This window comes from Chionomys nivalis, chromosome 5 (genome assembly GCF_950005125.1).
Source record: "Chionomys nivalis chromosome 5, mChiNiv1.1, whole genome shotgun sequence".
NCBI classification, from domain to species: Eukaryota; Metazoa; Chordata; class Mammalia; order Rodentia; family Cricetidae; genus Chionomys; species Chionomys nivalis.
The window spans coordinates 29,352,294-29,379,707 of NC_080090.1; the positions used below are offsets into that span (position 1 = coordinate 29,352,294).

The 27,414-nt window shown below is 38.8% G+C and overlaps 1 protein-coding gene across 1 annotated transcript in view; it reads right to left on the bottom strand.

Moving 5' to 3' along the window:
• Positions 1 to 27,414, bottom strand: part of Dnah12 (dynein axonemal heavy chain 12) — a 161,927-nt gene that overhangs the window by 76,217 nt on the left and 58,296 nt on the right. Inside the window, exons 27-38 of the mRNA XM_057770077.1 lie at positions 26,855 to 27,100; positions 26,427 to 26,546; positions 21,216 to 21,325; positions 18,459 to 18,642; positions 18,186 to 18,326; positions 13,706 to 13,789; positions 13,014 to 13,202; positions 10,455 to 10,574; positions 8,424 to 8,612; positions 5,546 to 5,697; positions 4,246 to 4,384; positions 3,044 to 3,210 (exon numbers count right to left, since the gene is read on the bottom strand). Of these exons, the coding sequence (XP_057626060.1) occupies positions 3,044 to 3,210; positions 4,246 to 4,384; positions 5,546 to 5,697; positions 8,424 to 8,612; positions 10,455 to 10,574; positions 13,014 to 13,202; positions 13,706 to 13,789; positions 18,186 to 18,326; positions 18,459 to 18,642; positions 21,216 to 21,325; positions 26,427 to 26,546; positions 26,855 to 27,100 (1,841 nt within the window). The remainder of the gene's footprint in view (positions 1 to 3,043; positions 3,211 to 4,245; positions 4,385 to 5,545; positions 5,698 to 8,423; positions 8,613 to 10,454; positions 10,575 to 13,013; positions 13,203 to 13,705; positions 13,790 to 18,185; positions 18,327 to 18,458; positions 18,643 to 21,215; positions 21,326 to 26,426; positions 26,547 to 26,854; positions 27,101 to 27,414) is intronic.

The following is a 27,414-nucleotide window of genomic DNA, read 5'->3' on the forward strand; positions in this document are numbered from 1 at the left end:
TGGATAAAAATATGTGGTACTAAAATTAGTGGAAAAAAAGAGACTATATGAATTTGAAGAAAAGCAGGAAAGGGTATGTGGGAGGGCTTGAAGGAGAGGGAAGGAAGAGCTGTTGTAGCTAAACTGTAATCTCAAATATTAAAAAGTATGACAAACTCTTCAAAAATGGAGTATTACTCAACTGCTTAAAAATGACATCATGAAATATGCAGGTAAATGGATGGAATTAGAAAAAACTTCCTTAGCAATCAGGGAAATGCAAATCAAGACAACATTAAGATACCATCTTACACCGGTCAGAATGGCTAAAATCAAAAACACCAATGATAGCCTCTGCTGGAGAGGTTGTGGAGAAAGGGGCACTCTCATCCATTGCTGGTGGGAATGCAAACTTGTGCAACCACTTTGGAAAGCAGTGTGGCGGTTTCTCAGGAAAGTCGGGTTCAACCTACCTCTTGACCCAGCAATACCACTATTGGGAATATACCCAAGAGATGCCCAAACATACAACAAAAGTATATGCTCAACTATGTTCATAGCAGCATTGTTTGTAATTGCCAGAACCTGGAAACAACCTAGATGTCCTTCAGTGGAAGAATGGATGAAGAAAGTATGGAATATATACATATTAGAGTACTACTCAGCAGTAAAAAACAATGACTTCTTGAATTTTGCATACAAATGGACAGAAATTGAAAACACTATCCTGAGTGAGGTAAGCCAGACCCAAAAAGAGGAACATGGGATGTACTCACTCATATTTGGTTTCTAGCCATAAATAAAGGACATTGAGACTATAATTCGTGACTCTAGAGAAGCTAAATAAGAAGGTGAACCCAAAGAAAAACATATAAGCATCCCCCTGAATATTAACCTTCATCAGGCGATGAAAGAAGACAGAGACAGAGACCAACATTGGAGCACTGGACTGAAGTCTCACGATCCAAAGGAGGAGCAGAAGGAGAGTGAGCACGAGCAAGGAACTCAGGACGGCGAGGGGTGCACCCACACACTGAGGCAATGGGGATGATCTATCGGGAACTCACCAAGGCCAGCTGGCCGGGGACTGAAAAAGCATGGGACAAAACCGGTCTCGCTGAACATAATGGACAATGAGGACTACTGAGAACTGAAGAACAATGGCAATGGGTTCTTGATCCTATTGCATGTAATGGCTTTGTGGGAGCCCAGGTAGTTTGGATGCTCACCTTAATAGACCTGGATGGAGGTGGGTGGTCCTTGGACCTCCCACAGGGCAGAGAAACCTGCTTGCTCTTTGGGCTGAGGAGGAAGGAAGACTTGATTGGGGGAGGGGGAGGGAATGGGAGGTGGTGGCGGGGAAGAGGCAGAAATCTTTAATAATTAAATTAATTAATTAATAAAAAAATCAGCAAGGAAAAAAAAAAAGAAAAAAAACCATCCTGAGTGAGGTAACCCAGAACCAGAAAGAAGAACAAGATATGTACTCACTTATAAGCGGATATTAGCTGTTAAGTGAAGGATAGTCCCACTACAATCCACAGACCCAGAGGGTGATGTGGGATAAACTTCTGTATATATGTTGCTTTTATTGGCTAGTGAATAAAGCTGAATAAGGCTGTCTTGGCCAACCTCTTAGCAGAGTAAAACCAGGTGGGAAATTCGAACAGAGATATATAGAGAGAGTAGGCAGAGTCAAGGACATGCCTTGTAGCTGCCAAAGGAGGCAGACACTGGAACCTTACCTGGTAAGCCACAGCCTCATGGCAATACACAGACTAATAGAAATAGTTTAATTTAAGATATAAGAGCTAGGTAAGAATACACCCAAGTCGTTGGCCAAGCAGTGTTGCATTTAATATAGTTTCTGTGTGATTATTTGGGTCTGGGCAGCTGGGACACGAACAAGCAATCTCTTTCTACAAGAGGGCTAAGTAACAAAGAGTTCTAAGGGGCACTACCTGGATCTCCCTAGGAAGAGGAAATAGAAAGGACTATGTGGGTGGACTGAGGGTGGGTATGGGAACAGAAGGGATCAGGTAGAGAAGGGAAGGATGGAGGAAGAGATGACTGGGATTGTGGGGGAGCACTTAGGAGCTAATGTGGAAACCTAGTGCAGTGAAGCACCTTAGAACCTGTGAGGATGACCCTCGTGAGGACTTGTAGTAATGAGAATATAGAGGCTAAACCAGCCATCATCTTCAGTAACCAAGCAAGACTTCCAGTGGTTGGGCTAGAACACTGGCAGCCACCAAACCTTTGACCCATAACCTGTCTTGCCTGAAGTCCTAGGGCAACTGTGGCTCAGAATTTGGAGTGGGACTGGTTTTACTTGAGGCTCAGGCCACAAGAGGGAGCCCATGCCAGACACTGTCTGAATCAGGAACTGGAAGCTGGACGGCCCAGGATCCTAGGACAGATCCAAACAAAAACTGGCAAAAGAAAAAAAGTCAATGAAATGATTCCTAATGATATCCTGCTATGCTCAAAGATCAGTGCCTATCCCGGTCATCATCAGCGAAGCTTCCTCTGGCAGAGAAGCAGAGATCCACAGCCAGACATTAGGCAGAGTTCTGGGAACCTGAAGAGTGGGAGGAAGGACTGTAGGAGCCAGAGGGGTCAAGGACACCAGGAGAACACGGCCCACAGAATCAGCTAAGCAGGGCTCACAGGAGTTCACAGAGTCTGAAGCGGCAATCATGGAACCTGCATGGGTCTGCACTAGACCCTCTGCATATATTGTTAGCGTGTGGGACTCCTAATAGTGAGAGTGGGGGTGTCTGTGACTCTTTTGCTTACTCTTGAGACCCTTTCCCTCCTACTGGGTTACCTCATCCAGCCTTGATATATAGGTTTGTGCCTAGTTTTATCGCATCTTGTTATGCCATGTTTGGTTGATATCTCTGGGAGGCCTGCTCTCTTCCAAAGGAGAGCCTAGGAAAAGTAGATCTGGAAGAGGGGGAGGTGGGGGGCTGAGAGGGTGGAGGATAGGAGGCTATGGTAGGGATGTACTATATGAGAGGAGAATAAATAAAAAGAAAAAGACTTTAAATAAATTATTTACCAATGTCCACAATCAAAAAACTGTCGTAATAACTCAATAGGAGGTTGGGCTCCATATTTCTCTAGTGAAGGCATATTCATATCATCTATAAACACTACACACTTCTTTCCCATAGGTGGTCCAAATACTCCCTTGCGCCTTTTGTCCAATCTAGCCATGATGATGTTCTAAAAATTTAAAAAGAAAAAGTATATTTATCTATGACAGTATTACAAACTTAATATTATCATCGTTGATTAAGTCAGTATTAAGATCTATGTGGTCAGGATTCATTGAATACTAGTAACAGCTACTGTTTTTTAGTCAATAGCTTAACATAAAAGTTAACATTAGAAAAAATTACTAACAATCTTTGAGAGGAAATAATGTTATGTGTTTAATTACTCTAAGTTACTCTTACTTAAAATGATACTAAACTTTATACTCAACATCATTTCAAATAACATGTGTTGAAATGCTCCCCTGCACTTAGAGTTATCATAGGTATTTACACAGTAAGCTTGCATTCCATATACACATCTATAATTCTATAATCCTTTTTTCACACTGGATACCCCTTTCCCTAAGGTTTAAAAGCATTATTTTTTTCAACCTTTGTTGTTTTTTATAGCCAACATAAATGTATATGCTTTTTAAATATTTCTGATACATTTTAAACATGCTTGTCTGTTGTAAAACTGAATGCCAAAATTATTTTATTCAAAAATTTTACAGTATGCCAACTTAGCAAGACTTTTAATTAAGAACAGAAGTAGGGTTGGGGAGAGTAAGAAGGCACAAATTTAGGAAGAGATGCTAAGTGTGGCAATTACAAGGAGTTTCATGAAATAGCTTCAGCTTGTTATATTTAGGGGCAAAAGAAGATCATGCAATAGATCATAGTGGACCAACAGGTGAGCAGCAAATGCCCCTAAAAGCCACACAGAAGAGTATAAAAAAAAACCAGATATTCTCCTGTGCCCGCCCACCACTCTTCTATGCACATATGTGAATGTCTCTTAGACTTTCTTCTCCAGTTAAATCAATCATTGCTTCTCAAGTCAAAATTAATGATAAATCTTAAAGGGCTAACGTACAAGTGTTATCTTTCGATCCATGGATTTACAAAGTTGCATATTTAACATATAGCGTTAAATACTTTAATATTTATCAAACAAGATAAAGTATAATGTTTACAAACCCAAATCCGGTTTTATACATACCTGAACCTGATTGGCACTGGTCCGTGCAGAGAAATTCACATAGAAAGGAAAGTACTTGTCTTTTTCCAAGTGATTCATTAGCTTATCCTTGACATACACTGACTTTCCTGTACCAGTCGGACCCACAAAAAGCAGTGGCCTTTATAAAAACAATGAATAACATAATTCAAAATGGAAGAAAGTATAAAAGCATTTTTCTGGAAAAAACTCAAGTAAGTATTTTAAAAACTTTAAATAGCTGGGTGGCGGTGGCGCACGCTATTAATCCTGGGGCTCGGGAGCAGAGGCAGGTGGATCCTTGTGAGTTCGAGGCCAGCCTGGTCTACGAGAGCTACTTCCAGGACGGGCTCCAAAGCTACAGAGAAACCCTGTCTCAAAAAACCAAAAGAAACAAAACAAAACAAACAAACAAACAAACAAACAAGAAAGCCAAAAACAAAGAAAACAAAATCTTTAAATAGTAGTCAAGTCATTTCTACTAAAACTCCACATATGTGTAATTGTTCATGAGGACTAGTAAAGACAGAGCCAAGCACACCTGCCAGCCTGATGCCCTGAGTTTGGATCCCTGGAATCCATGTAACAATGTCCTGGTAGCTGGTGTATGCAATCCCAGCGTTACTAATGTGGGACGAAAAGCAGGGATAAGAGTATTCTCCAAAAGGAGAGACTGAACCTGTACATAAAATGCATAGATTAGAGAGGTGGTGGTTTTTGTGAGTGCATATGTATGTAAAGGCATGCTCAGGCACCAGACGTATGGAGTTCAGAGACGACCATGGTGGTATTCCTAGGTACTCACCACCTTTTGTTTGAGGCAGGGTTCCTCACTGGTCTGGAACTTGCCGAGAAGGCTAGGCTAGCTGGCCCACGCGCTTCCCGGGTTCTGCCTGTCTGTCTCCCATCTTGCCGGGGCTGTGATTACAAGCGTGCACCACCATGCCTGTTGCTTTCTATGTGGAGTCTGATTCTGCATCTTATGGATAAATACTTTATTGACTGAGCCATTCCCCCATCCCAGAATATATAGCTTTTCAATAGTAACACTGCAGGTGATTTTTGGTGACGTAAGAGGTAATGAACTATGGGTCTGTTAAAACTTCAGAGTGAGCAATAAGAGAGCCGAATTCTAGGTTTTCCAATAGTAGTAAATATCATTTAGAACATGCTAATTAATTCCCAGCCATGGTCTCAGTCACCTGAAACTCAATGACTTCAAAGTTCACTTTTTAAAATGCTACCATTTTATTAGAATGGTACTGTTTTATTTAGAATTCATGTTTATAGTAGAGTTTCTTACTTTGCATAGGTAATACTCAAATCCATTAGAAAAGTATATCTAATTGTGTCCATTGTAGGGATGATGAGATCTTGAATCTTGGTTCGTTTGTCTTCTAAATTAGAACTTTTAATTAATTCATTCCAGTGGAGCCAGCGGCCTCGGTTTTTTAGCTGCAGGAAAATATGTTTTAAAATATTACAACTATGCACTTGCTACATCTGAGAGCATCTGTTCAATACTTACACCATTTGCTTGTAAAGATGTGAGCCTTTAGATAAAATATAACTGTAACACAGTAACATTTTAGCATTGACAAGGAAAAGTTCACTCAGTCAAAAGATGGGTAACAGACACAAACGTGCAGTTTACAGAAGAATAAATACAAACGGGCCACAGACGGCCGCTGCGGTAAGGGTTTGTGACCCCGAGACACCATCAAAAGGCCATTGACATCACAGTCAGAGCCTCTGGGCCTGGATGACAGGGGACTTTACTGTCTTTTTGAAAAGTAAGTTTTATTAAAAATTCTAAATCAGGGAGAGATGGCTCTCTCTGCTGCTCTTCCAGAGGACCCAGATTCAATGTCCAGAACCCACATGTCAGCTAAGAACTGTCTGTAACTCCAGTTCCAGGGGATCTGACGCCTTTTTCTGATCTCTGCAGGCACTAGGCACGCACATACATACATCCAGACAAAACACCTATAAACATAAAAAATTTTAAATATTCTAAAGGAAGCTTCCCAAAATTAAAAACTTTAGCCTTTTCCTCCTCTAAAATGAAATATTATAATTATTCATATAAAATATAAGTAATATCTTCAGCCCATAAAGCAGATTAATAAATAAACATCCATTAAACTACCACCCAATTAATACAACTAATTTTTAATGATAATCCAAAGAAAGTAAATATCACTTTATCATAAACTCAATGTATCTAGAATTTATGACCTTTAGTTTTTGAGACAGCTATAGCTGTGGCTGTCCTGGAGCTTACTATGTAAACCAGGCTGACCTTGAACTCTGTCTCCTGAGTGCTGGGACTAAAGGCACACACCACCATGCCCAGCTGAATTTATGCCCTCTTAATATCTAATCTTTCCTAAATGACTGTAATATGTCCTTTTGCATATGCTGAGTATTTGTTTCAAACTATTCTAGTGTAACTTAAGTTACAAGTTGCTAAATTTTGGTTTTGTATTTTTCATGTGTTGAAGTAAATGAGCTATAATCTAACTAAAAATAAAACATCATTTGAGGCATCTGTATTCCTTTGCCATTTTACCTTTTTGATCTAGGCTGATGTTTAGACAAGATAATCAGCAGAGCTGTACAATTAAAGTCTTTTAATTCCTGCTGAGTGGTTAATTCCAGCACTCTGGAAACACAGGCAGGTAAATCTCTCTGAGTTCAAGACCAGCCTGGTCCAGGACAGCCAGGGAGGGCTACAAGGAGAAATTTTATCTTGAAAAAGCAGAAACAAAACACAAAACAAAACCAAAGTCTTTAAATTCTTTTGAGCCACTGGCCTGACGTGCTGCTGTCCTGATGTCTTCCAGTCAGGACCAGCTCGACCATTACTTTCTTCTGATTATTCTTCCCTTTCCCTGTAGATCCCCAAGTCTTCTACTATCTAATTATAACAGTTAATTCCGGCAAAGTAGTCAGAGTCGAGGAGCTGCTCCAGTTCTAGAGCTGGGGCTAACAATTTCTGCTGCATTCTATTGGGCAAACAGGTGCCACAGCGCACAAATGGAAGTCAGAGGACAACTTCCGGGAGCCCTGCTCTCCTCCACTGCGGGGCAGACAGGGTAGAACTCAGTTTGGGTGCCAAGTGTTTTTTACTCATTGTCATCTCACTGGCTCAATAATTCATTTTTAAAAAAACTTGTAGAGTCATATTAAAGTTACACACACATGTATTTTAGAGTTAAAAGTTTTATTTGATTAAGAAAAAGATGCCAGATATGATGGTGCACACCTTTAGTCCCAGCACTTAGGAGAGTGAGGAATGCAGATCCCCGAGTTCGAGGCCAGCCTGGTCTATAAAGCGAGTTCCAGGACAGTCAGGGTTACACAGAGAAACCTTGTCTCAAAAAACAAACAAAAAGATTAAGCAAAAGAACAGTTAACTCCCATTTTCTCTTTCCCAAAGGCAACTACTTTTATCTATCTATTTATTTATTTTATTTTTAATAATAATTTATTTAACTTTATTTTATGTGCAGTGGTATTACTGTCAGATTCTCTGGAACTGGAGTTACAGACAGTTGTGAGCTGTCATGTGGGTGCTGGGATCTGAAGCCGGGTCCTTCAGAGTAACAGTCAATGCTCTCAACTGCTGAGTCATTCCCCTACTTTAACCTGCTTAAACTAGATATTCTGATATTTACTTTCAGTTTTTAGAAAGCATGCTTTATGCTATTGTCTCTTGATTATTTACCTTTAGAGATTATTTCACTGACTTTTTTCTATGACTAATAAAGATAAAACTGGTTTTGGTCATATTCGTAAAACTCTAAGTATGATTTGGGTGAAGGAGTGAGTTTTCCACTGTTAGTTGGGTTTGAGTCCATTCTCTTTCTAGATTTCAGTAAATTAGGTAAAATTATAACAAGGCTCTAATTAGATCTTATAACCATAAAATGAAATTTGCATGAATAAATGACTGATTAAATATTTTCTGCTTTAAAGAAAACATTTGAGTCCTTTAACAGAGTGGAAAAGTAAATTAAGTTGTATGTGACATCATAACTGGACTGGGTCTATGAGAGAAGAGAGAAGGGACCAAGCACCTCACCACAGAGCCACGACTCTGGTGAACTCGGGCACTGTGGGTGCTGACACAGGTTTTTGTGTTTCACATTTGTCCTGATATGCACTTTAGGTCATACCTCATACATGTAGTCATAGACAAGGCCTTTTTCATCAAATGGGCATTCCCATTTACCCACAGAGTTTGGCACTGGGTCTTCTTCGTTCTTCCCTGATACAATGGATCGTATGAAATTATCAAAAGCAAGGCGGCCATTTGTATCACAACTTGCTCCGATTGACCAAATCAAGGAGAATATAAAACAAGCCTGTTGGTGAAAAAGTTAACTTATAGTGATTATTTTTAAAGAAAATTTAGAAGAAATAACTAAAATTTAATATATTAAGACCTGCTTACATTACTGGGAAAGGTCATACAGATAAACAAAGTAGAACTTAGTACAGCTAAATTATATATAGAAGCATTCCTTTGGGATAGTGATAAAAACTTAAATACCTACATCAAATGGCCTAGGGACCTGTATTTAATTTGCCCTTAAATACATTCCTAGCAGTGAAATGACATATGTATAAAAACATTGGTTACATCACTATTTCTTCCTGGAAGTCTGGGTTATTTAGAGTATGCCACACATGCTGATGGATATACAGCTTTTAAAAATGATGTAACTCTGTACCAAGACATACTGCAAGTGAGATGCAAATTAGTAAATATCATTTGTAATATAATAGTAATTAGTGACACATAAAATACATACACAGGAAACAGTGTGTGTGTGTGTGTGTGTGTGTGTGTGTGTAATGTCTTTATAAGGCTCTGTGGGGCACTAGAAATCATTGCCTTGAGGGTGCCTGGGAGATTGGTATGAATGGAAAATATGCTTTTAATTTTTGAATTTTATTCTATGTACATGTCTTATCTGACTAAACAAAAACATTACCCCCAAATTTTTAATCAGGAATGAATCTACATAAGTCTTATGAAGTGATCTGAACCATCTGATAAAGTTGCAAGCTTGGGTTTATCAAGAGAACAAAAATTTTCTGAAAATATACAAAATTATATACAGATGGATAATTCCTGGGATCATTTTATGAAGCTAATGATAATAACTGTGGAAGAATGTGAAGAGATCATCTTAAAAAGACAACCCAAAATATAAGGAGAAACGGATAAACAAACTTCACGTAACACGTTTGTGCAGGGCGGGAAGGTGAGAAGGAAGGAGTGAGGAGGGGTTCCCGGACATCAGGAAAGCCTCGAATGTGAGATGTCTGAGAGACTTTCCAAGGTGAAAAGATTGTGTTGCATTTTGTTTATTTATTTGTATGTGTGTGTGTGTACACATGCACACACACACACACACACACAAGCACACATGTGGCAGTCAGAGAATAGCTATTGAGGGTTGACTCTGTCCTTTCCACTCATGTTAGTCCCAGAGATTAAACTCGTCAGGCTTGGCAGCAAGTGCCTTTCCTTACTGAGCTATCTCCTGGCCTGCGAGGCAGATTTTTTTTTTTTTTTGTAGCAACAAGGTAGAGGAGAAACAATGAGAGGGAAATGCTGCTGCTGTCACACCACGGAAGAGAAAGGGAGGGCAGGGTGCAGGAAAAACAAGGTGGCAGATTGGAGAAAGGCATACACAGGGAACAAAGATTTTTAAAATCTTTCTTCTTTTGTTTCCCTTTGCTCACAATTGCCATAGTGTCTGATCTTCGAACTCTAGACACTAGCTAACAAGGGCTACCACTAATGTCTCCCTAAGTCCTCCATGGACTGTGCCTGCATCCTCCCATCTGGCTGCATCCCTTCTCCCAGTCTGTCATGATTTCTAGATGCCCGCTTAGCACTGAGACAAAACATCAGTGAATCTGAAGCACATGGACTTAATACCGCACCACCCCGTCAAGGACTATCAATATGAGGTCTTTCATTGGGAATGCGCAACTTGAGCTCACCCTGATGTATTTTATTTTCTTTAGAGTTGTTTTTAGAATTAGATGCCAGGTCAGGCAAACTTCGTGCCCCACCTATTCTTCAGTGATCATCAGAAAAGTTGCTCTGGTTTATACAAAAAGTCTTTCTGAATACAAATATTTTCTGTAACCACATTTTAATTTAAAACCACCTTAAACATGAAACAAACCATGGTCCAAACACGCGTGTGCTTGGTAGTGGGCTCATTCTCCAGCACGCTACAGAGAAGGACCTCAAAGAGGCGTGTGAGGGAGACGACCGCGTTGATGTTACTTGTGGGAATCAGTTCCTGCAAAGCGAAAACAAGGAAATGCTTTTTACACTTCCCATCTCATTTGGAGAAGAAATGTAAATCATTTTATAAAAACATATATTCTTTATAACATATATTCTTCATATAATATAACATTCGATATATTCTTTATAACATTTAAACTTATAGAAAACAAAGTGTAGGCACAATAAAAACATCTCTCCAAGATTTTTAGTTTGGCTTATTATAAGACAAAATTGTACATAATGTATTCTTATTCTAAATCCGATGATAAATAGAAATTATGTGCTATACAAGAATAAACAATATTCTAAGGAGAGTGGAAATCAAGTCTTTGACAGCCATTCATTCAGTTATCTATTCTGTTTATGAAAGACATATTATACTTATAGCCATAGAGCAAAGTAGGAGATGTGGAAATAAGAGACACGATCTCTGAAAAGGAGCAACGCCGAAACAAAACAGGACCGTATAATACAGTGAGATACTTATATGAAGGAGGCAGTCTCAGAAGAGAGAGATGGGACGAGATTACTCAGGGCAGACACAGGTCCAGAAACTGATTTCAGGGAACTGGAGAAGGATAAATAACAACAGTCCTTCCCAAGGAAAAAGAAAATGAACTGAATTATCAAGGAAAATAAAAGTTAGGAAAATAGAGGAGGGGAGGATATTTAGGGCAGTAGAATTATGTCACAAATACAAGCAGATACAGATTACTAAGGTGAGCCTACAGGATAGAAAGGAAAGAGGACAAAAAATTATGCTTGGGAAGCAGACAAGAATCAGACCCCAAGAGTCATATGGGCTTTGTTAAAGGAGATTATAGGAAGAAGGCTCCAAAGAAGGAATTTAAGTAGAGAATGGACAGCACGGGTGGACATTTAGAATCTCCATTCTAACTGTGAGGTGTGGACTGGACCAGAGCAGTGCTACTGTGATGGTCCAGGAAGGAGAGAAATCAGCACCGAGGCCACTCTCCAGGGAAGCCTGAGCTGTGGGAATAGCTGGAGAGATGACAAATGCAAAGATTACCAAGGAGGATATAAACCCGCATTGCTTTAGAACTGCTGCATACAGAAACCATGACAAACATGGAAAGGAAAGCAGCGGTCATTGCCTGGGAAGACGGAGCTTATCTGGATTATTTGCTTGTCTAGTAGTAGGGATTTAAAACCGACAGACTGCTAAGAACTTTTACTTTCCCTATGAAGTCACCATAAATAATATGTGCAATGTGCAATTGTCTAGTGTTTTTCTTTCAATACCATATCTTTTCTCTTTCTTAAATCCTATTATAGGATGGGAAGCCACTGAGTTTCTTTCTGTATCAATATATTAAGTGTTTGTGGGTGTTTATGCACAGGTGATCACCACTGAATTGTGGTCTTCTGAAAGATCCTTCTATATTATAATCCCAAAAAGTTATGGTAAAAGATCTTTGAAGATGTAACTAAGAGTCTGGAGGACAGGACATCATTATGAATTATCCAATAGGCATGAAATCTGAGACACGAAGAGAGACAGAGAAGTGCCACAGAGAGAAGGCCATATGAAGCTGGAAGAAGGGATTGGATCTTATAGCCATGAGCCTCAGAACTGGGACCACCAGAATCTGGAAGATAAAGGAAACATTCTCCTTCAGCGTTTCCAGGAAAGCATAGCTCTGCCAACATACTGATGTCAGCCTCTAAACTCCAGAACCATAAGAAAGTAAAGGTCTGTTATTTAAGAGACCACATTGGTAGTAACTTGTCAGGACAGTCTCAGGAAACTAGCACAGCATAAAGAATCTTCATAAAATGCTAAAAGCTCATGTGAGTTTAAAAAGATGCATATTTAAAATATTTTAAAATCTATTTTTATTAAAGTGTGTGTGCGTGTGCACATATGTGCACATCTAGTGTAGGTGGGCAGAGACCCTGGAGTTGGAGTTACAGACAATTGTGAGCCACTCAGCATGGGAGCTGGGACTGAATGTAGCTCCTCTACAAGAGCAGTGAGCATTCTTAACCACTGAGCAACCACACTAGCACCTAAAATAGTTTTAAAATATAGAAAGTAATTGGGATTTTTTTAAAGGTCTAGAAACTATGACTTGATATAAATAGTAAAGCTAAAGTAAATTAACTTGATATAAATAGTGAAGTTAAAATAAACCTTTTAAGTTATTTGTAATTTAAGAAGTATAAAACCAAGGAAGGTTGGGCATAGAACAAACATGCTTGCAATCCCAGAACTTGGGAGGTGGAGGCAGGAGGGTTAGAAGTTTAAGGTTATCCTCAGTTACATAGTGAGTTCAAGGCCAAAAATGATAAATAAATAAATAAGTAAACAAAGTTAAAGAAAAAAACTAGCTTTAGTTAGTTGTTCTAGCATAGTGACTGTAGATTTAGTTAAGTTGAACAGAATCTTCTGAAACTGGAGTAAGTCAAAGAATTATAGTGCTGTTACCTTGCATCTCTTCCTGCGGAATGCTAAAGAAGGTGGTACTAGCCATTTGAAAAGTTCTTTCAGCAGGGTTTGATGCTCTGGTTCATTTAGAGGCTCTTTCAATGAATTCAACCATGAAGCCACAAGCGGTTCCCATCCTAACTGTGATGGTTCCAAATAAATCATGCCACAACGACTCACAGTGGCAGGCTGGAGAGGAAGCAGAGTTCCTTTTACCTGATAACGCTCAGTTAGCACTGCTACGTCCATCCACAGTCTAGGTCTGCCTGTTTCTACAGTTTAACACACACCAGATGTCCCCTGTACAGAAAACTATTTTCAGTTAGGTCCTTAGACATTCTACACCTCTTCGTGTTTATGCATCATCCAGTCACGATTTGAAATACCCAAACCTAGTTAATCTCCTTGAAGACGTCTTGACTCTTCTGCAAAACTAGGTCAAATACAAATATCTTTTAAGGTCTTTCTCTCCCCATCCCCCATGGATACCAATCTCCTCCATACTCTTAGAGCACTTATGTGTAACTGTGCATTGGGAGTAGTTATTAGCATGCTTCTCATCCCTTTTAAACATACATTGAGTCTTATTAATCTCCCTATCCCCTGTGTTAAACCCATTTTAGGACACAAAATATTTTGATTCAATTAACAAATAAGCAAACAAATATATCAGTATTATATTAAGAACTTACGGAAGCCTGTGAAAGGTCCATTGTTTCAAAGATGAGGCTCATTTGAGGAGACATTTGAATGATTTCTCCACTCATAAGGCAAAGCTAAAGGCAAATATTTTTCAAATATTTTAAAATTTAGAATAATAAAAAGCCAGAGACAGATATTGGCGTTCAAGCTGAAGATCAGAAAAGCAAAGCAGCCAAGCCACTAGAGAGCTCTTGCCTCTATCCTCAGCATGACTGCAGACTGCAGTGATCTCCACCAAACACAAACTGCAGACTATGAGCCTGAGCGCCTGTTTCCTCCCATCTTATATTCCTCTCTAGTGCTGGGATTAAAGAAAGGCATGCACCACCATCGCCCGGCCTCTACAGCTAGCTAATGTGGCTGCTGGGATTAAAGGTGTGTGCCACCACCGCCTGGTCTGTATGACTGACTAGTATGACTAGTTTTGCACTCTGATCTTCAGGCAAGCTTTATTTATTAAAATACAAATAAAATACCACTATAAGATAGAATGAATATGTTTATAGAGAAAACATGTGCTATGATATAAAGACATTAGTATGGCTGGAAATCAAAAAAAACTAGTCTAGCCCCATATTTATGAAGTCTCCTTAAATTCTTTAATCTAAAACACTTCCTCTTTTATTAAATATGTAAAAAAATTCATCAATTGAATTCAGCCTTTTTCTCAAATACGTATCTTTTCCATTATTATTAAAGCTACTTTATCTCAAGCTTCTTGGCTTTGAGATGTTGTGGGAGGTCCTTCCGCTCCTCCAGCCAATAGCCGCTGAGATACCAGCCCATTGGGGCGTGGTCTCTTTCCCTTTAAAAAAAGCGGCTACTTCCCTCCTCCCTCTCTTTACTTCCTGCTCCGGTTCCTAATTGCGCAGAGGGCTGTTGTTTGGGACGGTTATCTGTAAGTTTTTTCCCCTTTAAATAAATACCACCCTATTAATCATAATTCCAAACTGGTGTGGGATTGTTTATGACTTACACCTTCATTGAGATTACTAAATTTTAATAGTATTAGTAACTATTACTATTAACTATTAATATATCAAATTATTTTTGCTACAATGTCTTTCCCACATATACTTTTCTGTGTCCTCTTCGTTTCTACAATCACCACTCTAGACTCAGGTTTTCCTTGTCTAGTCATAAGTCAACACTGAAGCATATAACATTTCTGGATTCAACTCCTTACGTATAAAATAGAGTGGCAAAGAGTTGCATTGTGTAATATGGTAGCTACTAGCCATAAAGAGCTATTTGTATTTATCAATGTCAAATTAATAAAGTTTACAATGTCAAATTAAATAAAGGTTAAAGTTCAGTACTTTAACACTTTTATTTTCCTGGTGCCAGAGATGGAGTGAGGGCCGTATGTATGCTAGGCCAGCGCTCCACTTCTGAGCTTTCTCGGCACTGCTCGCTGAGTTCTCCTACTCTACTAAGGCATTCTACAAATGAAATATTAACAAGCCACAGGTGTCTGATTGATGCAGATATTTCCAAAACTGTAGAACATTCTACCTGAGAGAACGCATCTAGAATACTTTTAAATGTCTATCAGGTTATATCAATAAGTACTCTTCCACTTGCTACCACGTTGGGATAACATCATCGCTCACCCCTGCTGTGTTGTCTACTAACTACGTACACTTCACCATCACGTACAAGTCAGCCGTCAGGCTACCCTTGCCTTGCTGTCACCTACCAGGACCCAAGGATTCTCCCCTTAGCAAAACCCTCAGCTCCTGACCCAATCTCATTCTAAATGCAGCCTGGGCCAGGCTTCATAAGAATCAGCATTTTAAAACAAGAGCGTCATATGTTCCTGACCACCTTGTCTTCATTTATTTACTGGTCCCAGTCATTCATTTCATATAGCTAGAAATTTAGCTCTTGGGGGAAAAAAACTAAGCAATTTTGAACTATTAAATTCAAGCATCTTCATCTCTCTCCACAGCTCCTTACCATCCAGTTCTCCCTTTCCTCTGCCACTGATGCCTAATACACTTCCCCCTTTACTAAGAGTAGATTTTCTTCTCACATAATATATCCTGATTAGTTTCCACTCCTCCATGCCTACCAGTTCTCCTTCCCTAATACACTTTCTCTTCAGTTTTGTAAGGAATTTCTCATTATCTCCTTTGTGAGGTAAGTTCTGCTTTATATCCATTGCTTTCACTATTCTCGTGCCCTTGTCTTTGAAGTCTTTGTGTATTTCTAGGACTGCAACATCACCTTTGCCTATGCCAGGCTGCTTATCTGTAGAGAATATTTCACAAAGCCAGCCTTTGGCAGAATGAATGGTGATTCGAGCATTTTAATTTAACCAGGTCTTCAGTACCCACAGATACTTCTATATTTCCCTAAGCCAGTGGTTCTCTACCTTCCTAATGCTGTGACCCTTTGATACAGTTCCCCATGCTGCGGTGACCCCCAACCATTTCATTGCTACTTCATAACTGCAATTTTGCTATTGTTTTGAATCATAATGTAAATATCTGATATGTGACTCCAAAGGGTCATGACCCACAGGTTGAGAACCCCTGCTAAGCAGATCTGCTTCCCAGTTTGCACTATGGCTTATTAAAATTCTCCTTACATCTGTCAAGTACTGAGGTATACCACTCATGAAGACAAGCTGTCATAAGGTTTCTCTTCATCTTTCATCATCACCTCTGTCTATCCAAACTTTCCGGCTACACTCCACCTTTCATCTAATGTGAGAGCACCCTTATATTTGAGTTTAAATTCTATACTTCATCCTACTGATTAATTCCTGCTTTCTGACTTATCAAGGCTTGCCAGTTTACTTTTTACTCTGAGTGCAATCAATATTACTAAGTGAAAAGAAAGAAAAATATAATGACCAACAATGATAAGGTACTTGAATATAATTTGAGTACTAATTAAATGAATTTATTACTTAGTAGAACAGTAATTTCATATATGTATGGAAATAAAATGGGCGGGGGGATAACCTAATGGTAGAGTACTTGTTTAACATGTGCAAGGCCCCAGGATTCAGTCCCCAGAGCCACAAAACAAGTATAGAAATAAACTAAAGTACATTCGATAGGAGAATACTAATACAGGCATGGAAATACATTAAAATACATTAGATAAGAGAATACTAATACAGGCATGAAAATACATTAAAATACATTAGATAAGAGAATATTAATACAGGCATGAAAATACATTAGATAAGAGAATACTAATACAGGCATGGAAAAGAATAAGGACTAAAGTAGAATACAACAACACAAATACCTCATTACATGGATCAAAACAGAAAAGCATTAAAGATAGAAATCCATTAACAGGAAACCCAAGATCTGCTAAAACCAATTATTATTGGTTAAATGATGATCTCTAGAAGATATACTGACTTCTAGTATATCTACTTATACTAGATTATGGAATGTGTACGAATGAACCTTTGGGTTTAGAGAATTTTATGCATCTTTATTTTGGTAACAGTGAAGAAAGTGTACAAATACATTAAAATCATAGCATCTCTTTTTAGACTTTTATGACCATTTACTCTTAATTAAAATAAATATTATAAGACTTTCATTGTCTAGTTCTTTTATATACTGCTCATGTCCTAGGGTAACATTTTACAGATAAAAACTAAAGTATTCAATTTAAAAAAAGAAATAAGACTTCTTTTCTTATAAAATATTAAAGTTCTATATGAAATTATATCATTGAAATAACCTTCTCTTTTTTATGGTATGAGTGTTTTGTTTACATATATATCTACACACCACGTGTGTGCAGTGCCAAGGACTGAGTTACAGGTGACCGCTGGGAACCGAACATGGACCCCGGGTCCTTGGTTCCTTGAGGAGTAGCCAGTGTTCTTAAGGGCTGATCAATCTCTCCAGCCCAGCTTGATTTGCTGATAGATTACTGTGGTGGCTTGGATAAGAAAGACCTCCACAGGCTCATGCATTTGAATGCTGAGTCACCAGGGAGTGGCACTATTTGCAAGGATAAAAAGGATTAGGAGGTGTGTATGGCCTTATTGGGAGAAGTCACCTGCGTGTGGGCTTTGAGGTTTCAAAAGCCCACACCAAGCCCCAAGTTTCTCTCTCTGCCTATGCGTGATGTAGCTCTCAGTTACTGCTACGGTGGCTGCCTGCAGGCCTCCACGCTCCCTGCCATGATGATAATGAACTAACCCTCTGAAACTGTAAGCAAGCTGTTAGTTAAATGCTTTCTATTGTAAGAGTTGCATTGGCCATGTTGTCACAGCAACAGAACAGTGACTAAGACAATAATTATGTCGACGCAGTAGCTTTAATACAATACACTTTCATTCTATTAAAAACAAAAAGACTTCCTATAGCATAGTCTTTACTGAAAAGGCAATTTATAAATGTATTCAATTTTTACACACTTTAGCTTGAATATATAGCCCTAGGATTACTTATGTCTGAATAAGTTCTGCTCTAAACAATAGTGATTTACCTTTTTATTATCATCCAAGACTGTATTCATACTTTCTATCCACAAAGTGTCAATAGGACCATCAAATACAACCCATTTCCGGTCAGGTGATTCTGCTAAGGCAAATTCTCTAAACGTGTTCGCCACAATGCCATCAGTCCACTGAGGAGAGAAGAAAATGCTGAAAGGCTCATTCATAAATTAAACTGGATTTATCATTAAAAACAGAAATACTTATAGTTTCTTGCTTTAATATACACTGACTACAGGCAAGAGTGTTATCTTGTAGATTACCTCATGAGACACGGGGTCAAACTGCCCAAACAGCTGGCCCATAGTAATCGACTTCGGGTTTACAGTCCTGAACATGACCTTTTCTTCCTCTCCATAGTTGCGTTCATTCATAAGAGTTAAAGTATCAGCCAGCACATGCAGAACTTTTGTCTTCGCAGAAAAAGGCTCTCCTACTAGCATAAAACTATGAAAGAGAATTATAGAATAAGATGGTAAAAATATGGCTAATTAAATTATTTATACCAGCATAGAAAACATCACTTTGTGTTAATCACCATATATAATTTTTAAATTTCTAAAATGTTTCTTCCGGTAGATGAAAATACTTCTCTTCTAAACTGATCGAGTGTACACTGAATTTTCCACATTCATAACACTATCAATAGTAGAGTATAACAGAAAGTCTTTAAATGACAATAAACTTTTATTATTTATATATTCTTAAAATAAAACCCAAGGCAGGGGGAGAACTGTTTCTAAAGCTTTCAATTGCTGTAGTGGCAAAATGCTCTCTGCCAAAGATTTCCAGGCCACCTCCAGGCACACAGGCCTCCTTGCCACATCTGTGGAAACACGAGGTGACTGATTGCAATGAATGTCACATAAGGCAGGTAATTTCCAGCAAGGGAACTGACGGAGTCGTCACCCCTCTAATAAGAACGCAATCCACAATGTGAGATGGCGGCTACTCTGTGTGCCTATTATAAACAGAGTCTCCCTGAGAACCTATAAATGAACATACAGCATGCATGAAAAATACGTCTTTGTATTGTAAATCGCTAACATTTTAGCACTGGTTGTTCCTACAGTGTAGTCAGCCTATCATAGGAAGGCTGTTCTTGCCATAATAAAAGAAAACCAAAATATATGATGTTGACTTAGAAGCCAGGGCAAATTAAGATTCCAGGGGATTAACAATTGTAGTTATACATGGTAAACCATTTGATGAATTTAACCATTTAGATAAGTTGGAAGACTGATGATACACCTAAATAAAGAGGAAAGGGTAGTGAGTACAGTATTATTAGGTACAATGAAAAGATTGCTGGGTTTACTAAGACTGTAAACAAAGAGCACACAGGATGGGAGGGAGAGGTCTGCCTGCAAGTGGGGGCGGGGGGTAGAATAAGGGAGTTCAGAAATTCAGGGACATGTAGAATCCTCATGCATATTGGTAAAAAATTAAGAACATTTTTCAACAATAAAAACTCAGATTGACATAAAGGATGAAATCAAGGACAGGGCTAGTTTACCATATTATTAAAATCTATGAAGGTTCTCAGTACAGAAGTCCTCCAGTCTTTAGGAGTTACATTCTAGTCCACTCGTGGATACCCAAAACCATATTTTCTGTAGAAGTGTAAATAATACTATGTTATTCCTGCATATTCATAACTTTTACAAAGGTTAATTTATAAATTGGACATAGTAAGAGGCTAACAGCAGCTAGTCATAAAATAGAATAATTACAATAATGTACTTTGAGAAGATGAGATGACAGTGGTCTCTCTCTCCAAATATGAAATTGTCCCTTTAGTATTTTTAGACTGCAGTTAGCTGATTGTGGGTAAATGAAGCCATAGAAATAACAACTGTGAATAAGAAGGGCTATCGGAATCATTTTATGAGAACGTGACTTGCTGAAAACACGCTAGAGGTGTAGAGTCTACTAAGCCTGGCGGGGTTAAGGATACCGCAAGGATCTAGAGAAATAGGACAATAAACCTGTACTTAGGGAAGATGGAGGGTAAAACACATAAAAGTTGATTAAATTTCTGAAGATGCCCACTGATTTCTACCTCCTGATTCTGGTCTAACCTATGTAGGTGCTCAACCCTAGCTGCATGAGGATTGATTTACTATTTCCTCATTTTAGTATATGTTTGAAGTTTTATATAATATACAAAAATCGTGATTATTAAACCCTAACTTTCTGTGAGCAGGAAATGGCTGGAATAATTTTTCAGTTACTATGAATAACACTTTTCTTTCTTGTTACTTCATGCATATTGAGGAAAGAAGACAAAAATAGGGAGACCTTTCAAACATTAAGTTGAGCGTCTTGAAAACAATTGATTATAAAGACCTTCCCAGGAAAGAAAAATCAAGCAGAGTTAGATACAAGATGTTATAAAGAGCCTTAAGTTCAATTTAAGTGATCTAGTAAAGGAAAAATATACATATAATTATGAACACAAAATTACATATCTACTTTAATAATGCCTTATAAAATAAATTATATATACAAAGTGTTTACAGCTGCTCGAATGGTTCCCTACAAGGAAGAGGTCCTGAAGCTTAAACTCCATTAGCTTCACAGTAAATCCCTCTCTGGAAATGGGCACCATGTGTCCAAGTGGATTTCAGAATTGTTACCTAACAGTGAGCTGTGTTTACTTCAGTTTCTGAGATAGGATCTTCATATATGGGCCAGTCTGGCCTGGAACACAAGATCCTCCTGCTTCAGTCATAAGCTATGGTTACAGGTGTGCAACCCACTCCTGGTTGCTATGGTTACAGGTGTGCAACCCACACCTGGTGGCTAGGGTTACAGGTGTGCACCCCCTCCCCCCGCTTCTGGTTCCTAGGGTTACAAGTGTGCAACCCACTCTTGGTTCTTGGTGTTTGCTGTAAGCTACTGAGAAGGGAGAAGTCATTTGATCTCTAGCCTTCCTAATATATAAAGTTTATTGCCCTTTGGTTCTTTAGTTTAATTTAAAATAACATAAAACTATGGCGGATCATCAATACTCTTACCCATGTCGAACAATCATCATTTCATACGTCTGAATAATTTTTTCAAGAAAAAATTTAACAGGCTGAAGATTGTGTGCTTGGCATGCTTCATGTGTACACTCCAAAAATTCCTGAAACAAAATAAAAATGGAATGTGTTTCTATGAAATGTTATTAAAATCATGTTAGAAAGTTTTATTTTTCAAATAAAAAATAAATAAAACTAAAACGCCGTTAGCAGGCCAGGGTATTTTATTAATGGTCACAGCGTCCTAGTGCTGGTTGCGTGTTAAATAAAAACAATTCTTTTTAAAGGTGTTTGACAAAAGTCTAATTTTGGTTAAGACACAAAAAAATATGCTAGATAATCCTTCATATCATAGCAAGTAGGAATAAACAGAAAAGCTAAAAAATCGTTTAAAATTTAAGAGTCATAAGGTATTAAAAATGCAAATCATTCTGAAGGAACTTAAGTTCAGACGGGGTTAGTCTTTCCTGGGTTTCCTCGCTAGTTTTATGTCAACTCAACACAAGCTACAGTCATCTGAGAGGAGAGAACCTCAACTGAGAAAATGCCTCTATAAGATTGGCTGCAGATGAGCCCGTAGGGCATTTTCTTAATCAGTGATTGATGTGGGAGGGCCCAGTCAACAGTAGGTGGTGCCACTCCTGGGCTAGTAGTCCTGGGTTCTATAAGAAAGCAGGCTGAGCAAGTCATGAGAAGTAAGCCAGTAATCAGAATCCTCCATGGCCTCTGCAATCAGATCCTGCCTTCTGGTTCCTGCCCTTTTGAGTCTTGTCCTGAGAACCTTCCATGATAAACTGTGATGGTAAAGTGTAAGTTAAAGAAATCTTTTCCTCCCCAAGTTAATTTTAGTCGTGGCGTTTCTTCACAGCAACATAGACCCTAAAATACAGCTACAGCACTTTTAACGCAGTGCAAATTTCTGATCCCAGCACTTGGGAGCAAAAGCACGTAGATATATATGAGTTTTGGGCCAGTCTGTTTTACATAATGAGATCCAAGCCAGCTAGTGATACATTGTGAACCGACTCAACCCTACCCTGAACCCTCTTCAAAAAATAAATTTCTGCTGAAGGAAAAGACCTATACTATAGATGATTAGCATATCAAAAGATGGAAGAATGAAACTCACTGCCAAGAGTTAAGTATACCCCAAGACCCAGCTATTGGACATATACCCCAAAGATGCTTCATTCTGCCATAGAGACATTTGCTCAACCATGTTCATTGCTGCTCTATTCATAATAGCCAGAAATTGGAAACAACCTAAATGTCCCTCAGCAGAGGAATAAAGAAAATGGAGTATTACTCAGTCATTTAAAAAATAAAGTCATGAGTTTCACAGGTAAATAGATGGAACTCGAAAAAATCATTTTGAGTGAGTTATACCAGACCCATAAAGACAAATATGGTATGTAGTTGCTTATATGTGGATATTAGCTGATAAGTCAATGATTAACAAAGTGGCCATCTGCAGAGCCCCAGAGGGTAGGTATGGAGTCAGGGAGTAAGGACAGATAGATTTTGTTAGGAAAGGGAAATGGAATAGACAGTGAGGGACGGATGGGGTGGGCCTGAAATGGGAGGAGCAAGTGGGGATGGGGAACATGAGGAGAGACAGCTAAAATTAAGGGGCATTTAAAAGGTAGTTAGTGAAATTATTAAATAACGGGACAGTGTCCCAACTGGCAAATGAAGCTTCCAGTACCAGGATTGGGTTACATCTAATTGAGTTTTGGCCAAAGAAATCCCATGGGAACCAAACAACCCAGGCTGTTGCCAAGACTGTACATAGTTCTCCACAAACTGAGAGCGGGGCCCAACTGCTGAAGATAACACCCATACAGTTTATTGAGCATGGACAAGTCAAGCTGGTGCCTGCAGCGAGCCTTCACTCCTACTTCTACCACCTTTCCTACAGGAACGGATTCTGTGTGCTACCAAAGGAGAAACACAAAGACCAAGCCAGCTACAAATCCTTTGATCTACAATGGTGTCCTGCCTGCAAGATATGCTAGGGCAATGGTGGCACAAAGCTTGTGGGAGTGACCAGCCAATGTCTGAAGGCTCGCTCCATGATAGAACCCATATTCAATACTACTTAGGTCATGAATTGATGCTATGAATCAGTTTGTGGGGATACTGTCATCCTAACCATTTTAATATCCCCATTCTATGAACACGAGATACCTTCCCATTTATTTGGGTCTTGTTTTGCTTCCTGTCCTTTCCTTTCATCCCCTTTCTTCCTTCTCCTTATGGTGATAATTTATTTACATTTTAATAAATAAAGTTTGCCTGAATATCAGAAAGGCAAAGCCTTTTGGTTAGCTTTCAGTTTCACTTCCTGCCTTAGACCCTTCAGAACCCCTAGCCTAGCTCCCCTGGCACCCTATATCCTAAGGCTGGGGTGAGCCCCATACTCCTCATACCTCCAGATGGGGTTCCACACATTCCTGGGGGAGGGAGGGAGGTATTGAGGCCTCAGTTATGCTGGGACCAATATAATGAGTTTACCTTTCTGTTAGTCCACCCTCCTGACCCTGGGTGTGTTCCTGCCACTAGAGGTCAGGCAGTGGTAGTGGACACCTTAATCCCTGGATTTGGGAGATGGAGGCAGAAGGGATCTCTGTGAGTTCAGGTCCACCCTGGGCTACACAAGATCAATGCAGAGACACATCCAGGTGAGGGTGGCTCACACCTTTAATCCCAGTACTAGGAAGTCATACACCTTTAATCCCAGCACTAGAGGGAATATAAAATGGGAGAAGAGAGAGGTTCTGCCTGCTTAGTCTGCTTAGTCTGCTTAGTGTGCGGTCACCCAGCCTTGGTAGAGGTAAGACTTTTCTGGTGGCTTGGCTGCTTTGCTTTTCTGGTTTTCACGTTGAACCCCAGTATCTGTTTCTGGGTTTTTATTATTCGTGCAGTATTTCCTTTCTGCTTCTTTTGTCCTACGCTCATCTTGAGGTACAGCCCAGAACGGCCTTGAACAATTGAGCTTCCTGCTTCATACTCTTTGATCTTGAATGCTGGGATCCTAGAAATGCACTATTTCACTAAGCTTGTTTACTTCTGTTTGAGAAACTTTGTACACTGCTGTGGGATAATGCTCTTGTACACTGTAAAGAATTGTCACTCGTATTAGTTTATTTAATAAAACGCTCATTGGTCAGTAGCCAGGTGGGAAGTATAGGCGGGATAACCAAACTGAGCACCGAGCCTCTGTCTCCTCCTGTCTTATAGCCCCTCTAGTGCTGGGATTAAAGGCGTGCGACTCCCTAGTACTGGGATTAAAGGTGTGAGCCACCACCACCTGGATGTGTTTCTGCATTGATCTTGTGTAGCCAGGGTGGACCTGAACTCATAGAGATCCGTCTGCCTCTTTCTCCCGAGTGCTGGGATTAAAGGTGTGTGATACCACTGCCTGGTCTCTAGGGGCTTAGCTTTACCTTCTGATCTTCAGGCAAGCCTTACTTATTAAAACGTAAATAAAATATCACTATAGTAAACATTTTGCACTTTTTTATCAAATTAAGAATTTTTTTCTTTTTGTTGCTATTGAAAATGAACTCTTTTCTTAATTTCACTTTGGATTGTTCATTGTAAACATACAGAAATGTGGCTGGATTTTGTATAGTATAGCCTATAGCCTTGCTAAACTATGTATCTCTTATAATTATTATGTAAGTTGTTCAAGATTTTCTATACAAAATCATATCATTTGTGATTAAAGATAAGTTTCATTTCTTGCTTTTAAAAAAAGAGTAAATATACTGTCACATCCCAAACACTAATAGGCAATAGGTAGACAAATTTTATCTCTAGTAGAACATTAAAAGACGAAGCTATTAAAAGCAAACAAGTCAATTGTAATGAAGTTATACAAATTATAAGAAGTTATAAAGTGTGATATTAAAACAAAATGTAGGAAAACAGGAGTTTAAGTATAGTGTGTAAATATAAATTAAAGCTGCTACCAACTTCAAAAAGCCAGCTACAATTATGTTTTATGTAAATCTTAGGAATGCATATCACTACAGGAAGCCTTTAAACAAGGAAGGAAACAAGGGAGAAACAGATGTGCAAACAGAAGACAATTAGCAAAATAGCATGAGTTACTCCTTACAGATGAATAATTAACTGTGGCTGACTCAGCAGGTGAAGGCACCTGCACCAAGCAAGCCTGACATCTGTCTCAGTCCTGAGAAGCACACTCTGGAGGCAAGAACTGCCCCCTCCCCTGCAAGCTGTCCCTGGCCTCTCTGTGACACCTGTCTCAGTCCTGAGAAGCACACGCTGGAGGAGAAAACTGCCACCACCACCACCCCCCCCCCCCCCCCCCGCCCCGCAAGCTGTCCCTGGCCTCTCCGTGAGTGCTGTGGCAGGCATGGGTTACACAGACACGAGAGTAAAGCGTTCGCTGCTCATTTCATCTTAGAGAACTCTCTAGAGAAAGAGCAAATGGATGAAGAAGATATGCTGTGAAAATAAAAATGAAAGGAGAGCAGAGATGGCTACACCTATTTACAAATAGTAAAAGAAAAGATGACGAGGAAAGCTTTAACTCAAACACTGTAAAATGAAGTAATAAAAATTTAAAAGATAAAGAAAGTCTTCAACAACAACAAAGAGGGTAGTTTTCCAAGAAGATAAAGCAGTTATAAATACACACCCAGAACTGGATACTGAGTGATAAACAGCAAACACTAAGGCTCTCAATATCCACAAACAATCCAAACATCAAATCAATAAAGAAACAGACCTGAATTACACTCCAGTCCAAGTGGAGCTAACAGACCCGAACATTCTCCACAACAGCAACAAAACAGATATTCGTAAGTATGAATGAAAAAGCTTACATAATGGACCATATATTAAGCTCCAAATCATAACTTAACAGAGTTAAGATAAAATTTTATCAAATATCTTTTTATCTGTAAACTTTTTCTATTTCAAATTTTATTTGAATTTTGTGGATTTTGAAGGTCACAATAATCACAGTTGGTTTTGCTAAACCTTTAAAGAGATAATGTCAATGCTTCTTAAACTCTTCCAAAAAATTTTGAAAAATAAGAAATAACTCCAAACTCCACTTTACAAGACTATCCAAACAGAATAAGGTCCCCGATTTAATAAAAAGTTTATAAATAATTGAGCCATCAGTTGAATTTATTGAACAGAGTAGGTCATTCTGTTGGATTCACTTACATTATAATCAGCTTCAGGAAGTTTAATGCCAGGAAATAAGTCACTGGTTATTCCATTAAATAAAGGTATGTCATGTGATAGAAACTTTGGTTCATTTACATCTTTAATTGATCGAAGAAGCTAAAATCACAAAAAGGACAATGTAATTTAATTGCCTGCACTTATATATGCTCACGGCACACACACATACACACACACACATCCTTAGCCAAAGTCAGTTTATTTTAGATTGCTCATAAAATCACCATAATGAAAAACTAAAACTATCGGTATCAAACTGAAAGGCCTCTGTATTGATATAAAGTACAATAAGTAATCAAAAATTACAATTTCAATCTTACTTAAAATACTTGGAGCAACAACTCTCTCTGTTGCCTTGTTCAGTCCCTGGTTGATTTCACTAAAGAAGCTATTTAATTGATACTTACCAATATATCCTCATTTTCATCGGGATATTTTAGCTTTAGATTTCCAGCTGCCACTAGCACTGCTTTCACTGCTCGCATCCCATAGTCGTAGTGAAACTGTGACGACAGCTGCTCTGAGCAAAGCCTGTAGGTCATCACTATCTTCACAGACAGGGGCTTTGCATTCAGAAATCCATAGGAGTAGAGGGAGATCTCTGCTATGAGGGCGTAGTTTGGAACCATCATAGCAACTGTTCTAAAAAGAACCTGAGGCATATAATAAATGAAATACATTACTTATGTAAAAGAATCCATTTTTAGAGCTAAGCAGAAACGGGATCAAAAGATGCCGATAGCCAAGTTTATTCCTTAAATGCAACATCTATTTATAATTTTTTTCAGCAGCAGTTAAATGTTTTATGTCCTTGGTAGTTTGGGATTTCTAAAAATTATTTAGAAGGTGGGAACGGTGGCATATAGGCATAATCCTGGTTACTCAAGAGATAGAAGTGGGAGGCTTGCACGTTCAAGGCCAGACTAGGCAATGTAGTGGGACTGTCTCAAAATAAAAATAAAAGCAG